The sequence below is a fragment of the Desmodus rotundus genome, chromosome 6 (assembly GCF_022682495.2).
Source record: "Desmodus rotundus isolate HL8 chromosome 6, HLdesRot8A.1, whole genome shotgun sequence".
Taxonomy (NCBI): domain Eukaryota; kingdom Metazoa; phylum Chordata; class Mammalia; order Chiroptera; family Phyllostomidae; genus Desmodus; species Desmodus rotundus.
In genome coordinates, this window is record NC_071392.1 from 111,150,610 (window position 1) to 111,157,307 (window position 6,698).

A 6,698-nucleotide genomic window follows, 5' to 3' on the forward strand; every position below is an offset into this window, starting at 1 on the left:
GGGCAAGGAGATGTATCTTTGGATGTAGTTAAACATTAAGTTAAGAAACCTAAAATTCAGTCCTCTCCTGTTTGAAAGAACTCATGGATATTCAGAGCATTTCCCTTAAGTGTAAGTTCCAGCTGACTTACATATTTTTCCTCTTCTAGATGGCCGACTGTGGTGGACTGCCCCAAGTAGTTCAAGTAAGGAGATTTTTATTTTTTAAAGCACTTATTTGATTCTATACCTCATTGCTTGTACAAAGATTAATGCCTTCTTATTTTGTCCCCCTAGCCTGGGAAGCTCACCGAGGCCTTCAAGTACTTTTTGCAGGGAATGGGCTACAGTGAGTAGTATACAACTTTTTATCTAGCAAAGATTTATTCATTTTGACATCTTGTGGGAGCCCACAATTCTCAGGGCATAACCTCTGTGCTAGCCAGCCTGAAGTCAAGTAGAAACTAAAACATTTCTGGAGCATTCATCTATGTGAACAGATTTCTAGTTGGGTAGGTCACTACATTCTCTTTTGGTTCCAAATTGGTCAACAAGATTTTCAAAGTGACTTCTGGAGAGCAGCTCTGAGGAGTGTGGAAGATCTTAATTCCTGTTTCGAGTGTGTATGTGATGACCTAACACACTTATTAGGCACTTAGAGGTTATATGCCAGGCACTCTGTGTTTATAATATTAAAAGTTAAGTTCTGTTGTTAGTCCTTTTTTATAGAAGAAGAAATCGAGGCTCAGAGGGTAAACACATTTCCCAGGGTAACAATTCAGCCGCAGAGCCATGATTCAAACCCTGGCAGTCTGATTCTAGAGCCCCCATTTTCAATCACTGGAGCTTAGGCTGGCCTAGCTGTGAATCTGAAATTATGATTTGCATTTAACTCAGCTGGTTAACGACTCCTGGCCTAAAGAAACAAAATGGTGATCGGAAAGAAAAGAGTAGTGTCTTCAGCTAAATCTGCTCCACCACAGGAGATGAACTTACAGAGTATTTTAGAGTGAGTCCAAGGATGTGTTCGTATCACATGCCACTGTCCTGGTCCCTTGTATTGTGAGACCCCTGAGCTTCCGTATTTGTCACAGAATACCCACACTTGCTCCTTTCTGAGTGTTAAGAAGAAAAACTCTTCCACCCAGGTACAGAGCTGTTTACCCTTTAGGGTGGTTTTCTCTCGTCTTTGGTATTTGTGGATAATGCCCATTGGCTGACAGCCTGGGCAGAAGCTGGGCCCCTGGATCCAGCCCTGTACCTGACGGGCAGACCACGTACATGTTGTCTAGAGTGGCTGTGTGATCCCCATCTGTGATCCACTACCAACAAAGGCCTCACCATATCACTCAGGGTCACTGGGAGGAACAGAAGTCCATTTCCTAGCTGGTTCTCTCATCCCTGTTCTAGGAAACACCTGATCTTCCAGCCCATTTCTAATCCAAAGCAGCAGGGAGGTGGCTATTTATAGTGGAGGAGAAAACTGTTACGTTTGAGTACTTGAGTAGAAGTAACGTCTGAGATGGCTGTTGAAGCATCAGCATCAGTCAGCTTCACCTTCTCTTTGGGACCCTAAAATAAAACTTCACCCCTGGCTTAGATTATTCTGTCAGTGTCTGCTAGGCAGCTAAGGCTGACAGTTGGCACTCTCAGGTCACTAACCTGCCTTTTCCTGTGTGTCCACCTGCTTCCAGTCCCGTATGTGCAGCTCAGTCACCTGAGCACCGAGTCAGGTACCTTCCTCTGTGCTGGCCCTGCCCCCGCCTCCCAGCCATGCTCTCCTGGCTGCATTGGCCGCCTGCAGCATGTCCGCAGTTTTCCTGTGCAGTGAGAGCCCGATAGAACGTGGCTCATTGCGCCCCAAGAGGATTAGCCTGCAGGTCCAGCCCTGGGCCCCCAGGAAGGAAGAATGGAGCGGGTTAAAATAGCCAGGTTTCCTCTCACCATCCCACACTTAGTTACAGGAGCACTAAAACTTTGTAGGCAGGGCTCCTCTTCCACCATTACCTACTAATCCTTGCATTAACCCCCCAGACACAGGAATCAAAGGGCAGCCTTGATTCTAAATAAGATCATCAGAGCCTGTGGCTAGAAAATTCTGCAGGTGATGGCATCTTTTGACCCCAGTTTTAAAATAACGGCTGAGAATGGCTGGTGCTTTAGGAAAATCAGTAGAGAGGTTATGCCAGGTAAGTCCCTGTTCTGACCAAGTTGGAGGACCATAGGACTGAAGCAGTGGCAGAACAGGAGTCTGAGTTAAACACCTACCCCACAGTCCTTCCCTCTCAGGCAGCCTGTATTTCACAGCCTGTATAGAGACCAGCTCCAGGCCTGCCAGCCCTCTCTTCTCCCACACCGTCCTACATGTCTCCTCCCCAGGAAGCAAGGGTAGCCTGTGGACACGGATGGTAGTCTTGTTGTATCGGGCTTGCACTGTGTTTGTGAAACACCTTCATACTTGTGTGGTTTGTTTTTCTTTTGGTTTAGTCTTGCATGCACTGTAGGTTTTGGCTACCTGTGTGGGTTCCCAAAGCCTCCTTCCTAATTATTCATTATGAATGGTGTGGGCATAGCTAAGAGACTATACTCTGGACTTAGGTTTTGCCTTGTTCTGCTGTGGACTAGAATCAGCTGAGATTCCAGCCAGATCTAGAGCCTTAAAGCAGCCTTGCAGATAGCTACTCACGTAGAGCAAATAATGCAAAATGAAGATGGCTATATCTTGTCCTGGGTGTCACCTTAAATGCATTGGGAAAACTAAACATAAAGCCTTTGATGAAACTTCTGGATTGACTGAGTTTAACCAGGGCTCCATCTTCTAGTCCTCTTGGTTCTTTCTTACAGTACCATCTGCCAGCATGACCCGGCTCGCCCGATCACGAACCCACTCAACCTCGAGTAGTATCTGCTCTGGAGAAAGTGCCTTTAGTCGATCTGTCACCAGCAATCAGTCAGATGGAACTCAAGAATCCTCTGAGTCCCCTGATGTTCTGGACAGACACCAGACGATGGAGCTGTCCTGCTAAGCATACGCTCCTCCCCTGGACCATGCAAGTCCATCCTCCTTCAAATGACCACTCCATAATATAACATTTCATCCAGCAAACTGGCATCTATCTTTAACTCCTGCATGACCACTGACTTTTTTCTCCCTGGTATCCTGGATTTATCATTCCCTGCCTGCCCGCCCTCTCTTTTTGTATGTACCAGGAACCGCTTCACGCCATTACTGTAACATTCCAACATCTTTAGCTGATCAGCTCTTCTCTTCTCTTGCCAGCTTTTCCCCGTGCTTTCCCAACTTCATAGCTGATAAGATTTCTTTGATCCTGATGTATGTGTGTGAGCACGTGTGTTTGTGTGCATATTTCTGTGATTTTAGAAATGCTTTCTTGTAGAGCTTCTGCAAAAAAAAAAAAACCAGAAAAGGGACTTTTTTTGCATTTTCAATAGTGTTTTTAGGGGAAATATGCAGATTTCTAGGTTGGGTAGGTTACTGCATTCTCTTTTGGTTCCAAATTGGTCAGCGTAATTTACAAAGTGACATCTGGAGAGAGCAGCTCTGAGGAATGTAGAAGACCGTAATTACTGTTTGGACTGTTAATCGTGACCAGTAGAAGGGAGCCTGTTACATAGAGAAGCAGGCAGCGTGGCCAGCCACCTCCTCCCATCCAAATGAATTCACATACACCATTCTACAAATAAAAGGGAGGGAGGGATGTGTACTGTTGTCAGAAGCTCATGAATAATGAGGTTCTGATGCAACGAGTTGTTCCCAAGGAGTGGGTGTGGCTTAATTATTGGACTCTCTTGGCACAGGAAGGTGGAAAACGAAATGCCAGGCATTCGGCTGCTGGAACAAAACTGTCTGATACCACTAGCAGACATCCACAAGAAATACCCTCCAGCTCTGTGATGGAGAGTGTTTCTCTATCCCCCCAACCCTTAATAAAAGGAGAGGCGCAGCCTGGAAGTTATGTAGGTTGTGAGGAAATGGCTTTGGGGAGAGGAAGAGACATTTAACAGAATATCGTATTTAAGCCTTGAGTTCAGCAGACTTAAGTGGAAGCTAAGTGAAATTGAGATAGAACTCGTTTTTCAGAAAGATTCTTAATCCTGTGAACTCTCTTTTGTAGGAGGGAAGGGGTCAGTCTGTGACAGCAGCCTGTCCAGGTAAAACTGTGTTTAGTCTACTGCTGTTACCGCTGGGCAGAGGGTGAAAGCATCTGCCACAAAACCAGGGCCCAGCCCCTGAGGGCATCAGGATGTAAGCACAGGGTGACACAGCTCCAAATCTTAGGAAGAGGCTTTCCAGTCATAGTGTTCGTTTTCTGCCAAGATAGGGAATATGTCACTCTGCCAGAGTACGACTTTTTACAGATTATTAAATAAAGCTGTATATGTCTCATTGTTACCTGATTGCTGGTCTTATTTCTTTCAAGCCACTCACTGGGGCTCAGGGTGGGACCAAATCACTGTATGTGGGCTCCATGCTGGGCATTTTCACATACTTGATCATTATCCCACCCAGTGAAAAATTAAGTCTCAGGATAAATAATTTGCCCAAGGTCATACCAAAAGCCCAGCTGGGATTGAAAGAACCCCAAGTCCACCTCACACATCCTCTGTTCCCTTCAACCCCCAAATTGTGAGAAGTTCAACCATGCAGTTGGTGATGATGGAGAAGAAGCTGAAGTCTTGGAAATGCATTCCGTATCACAGCTCTGCCTTCTGTGTGGGGTTGCTGAGTCCCACCCCTCAGTAATGGTCTGCAACCACTTGCTGGCTCTTCAAACAGACCAGGCTGTATTCCTCCAGAAATGGCTGTCTTTTACGCACCAAGAATAATTTCAGGAGGCCACCATCGCAGGTTTTGAATGACTCAGGAGCTGCTACTGCAAAAATACATCAAGGTTGCTATGTCTGTGGGAGAAACTTGTAAAACAACACAGACCCTGCTCATTCTGGTAGAGGAGAAGAAACAAATGCACATGGACAGATACAGGTCCCCAAGCTGAGTTCCTGACATTGCAGGCCAACAGACTTCTGGAGCCAGAAGTGGTCTGATGGTGACAGTTCCTGTTAAATTCCACACTGCTGCAGCCTTCCCAGCCATACTCCGCGTGGGGGTTGCTTTGCCCCCCTTAGCCTGTGCCTGGAGTCAGGCCCCAGCTGACCGCACCTGACTGGCCCTTAGCTGCACTCATTCCTCCTCTTGCTTTTTCATTTCCTTTCTTTTTCAGTCCAAAAAATCTTGGTGTCTGCTTTGTGAGAGGTAAGGAAAGTGGCCTGGTATACTACACATGGTAACTGTGTAAACCTCTTCCATATAAATTATCTTTCCCAGTTCTCAAGGCAACTTTGCAAAATGGGCCATGTTTTACAGACAGGGAACAGCTGAGGGGAGTTAAGTAATTTGGCCGAGGTCACCTAGCTAGGAAAAGTTCCTAGTTCTTTCAAAATTGGTATATTTTCATATTTTAGACTTTTATTGAGCACCTACTACAGGCTGGACCCTTAGCGCCTTCTTATATGTTTCCTTCTGTTGTCTCAGTGAGATGCACATTAGTCCCATTTTGTGGATGAGGAATGGTCACCAAACTAATAAGCAGCACATCTAGGCTTTACACTCATTCTTAGGTGCCTCCGTGAGTGGAAAGGAAAAATGTAATGTGGGATTTCTTGAGACCAGAGACTCCGTACTTCTGCCTCATTCATAGGCCTCGCTCTGAGGCTGGTCTGGAAAACTTGTCAGATAAGAAGGTGAGCATTAGAGGCAGGAACAGGAGGGTGGGCCTGTGCTCAGTTCCCTCCCTGCCCCAGGCCACACATTGAGTGGCCATCACCTGTTCACACATCCTGGTTAGAATTTCCTTATAGAGGATGTACCTCCACTCTGGCTCCTTCAGCTCTGCGTGCCACGTGCCCTCTGAGTTAATCTCAAACCAAACTTCCCTGGCTGAAAGGGAGAACCTGAGCTGGAATGTGCCCCAGCTGGCCAGAACCCCCAAAAGCTGCATAGTCAGCTGGAGTCAGCTATATCAGTGCGCTGGGTCATTCAACTGCTTTAAAAAAAAAAAATCTGTCTTCAGGAATACTAATCCCCCTAATGGAAAGGCAGCAAAGTGAGTGTGGTTATTTAGATTTTAACAGGATTTTATTTAAGTTTCAGTCACTGAAGGTAACACCAGTCAAAGGCAGTTATATCAAAGATTCTTCATCCTGGCTGAGTGATTTCCAAGATAGGGCGTGCATCAGAGTCACCTGGAGCGATTGCAAAAGATTGTTGGCCCACCCACGGAGTTTCTAATTCAGTGGGTCTGAGGTAGGGCCTGAGAATTTGCATGTCTCCAAATTCCTGGATGATACTGAGGCTGCTGGTCTGGGGACCACACTTGGAAAACCTCTGCACAAAGGTCTTGCTACTACTCAAAGTGTCCCCAGACCAGCAACATGGGTATCACCTGGGATTAGTAAGCAATACAGAATCTTGAACCCCACCCAGACCCACTGAGCCTGAATCTGCCGTTTAACAAGATCCCTGGGTGATTCCTGTACACGTGAAAGGTTAGGACACATCAGTCCAAGGCAGTGCTTCCCAGGCTTGCCAGTCAAAGGAATCTCCTACTGTGTTTAAAATTCAGATTCCTATGCTGCTCCTCTGGCTACTTGGATTCAGATGTGGGCGGATCCCAGGATTCTGATACTACCAAGCCCCT

The 6,698-nt window shown here is 46.3% G+C and overlaps 1 protein-coding gene across 3 annotated transcripts in view; it reads left to right on the forward strand.

Moving 5' to 3' along the window:
• NDRG3 (NDRG family member 3) overlaps positions 1-3,376 on the forward strand; it is a 76,055-nt gene extending 72,679 nt beyond the window's left edge. For 2 of the 3 annotated variants that reach the window (XM_024559474.4, XM_053926374.2), the window contains exons 14-17: positions 150-185; positions 277-328; positions 1,674-1,712; positions 2,824-3,376. In XM_024559474.4, coding sequence (XP_024415242.1) covers positions 150-185; positions 277-328; positions 1,674-1,712; positions 2,824-3,005 — 309 coding nt within the window. In that variant the 3' untranslated portion in view covers positions 3,006-3,376. The remainder of the gene's footprint in view (positions 1-149; positions 186-276; positions 329-1,673; positions 1,713-2,823) is intronic. The other variant, XM_053926375.2, reaches the window with a different exon arrangement.
• The last annotated feature ends 3,322 nt before the right edge of the window (positions 3,377-6,698 follow it).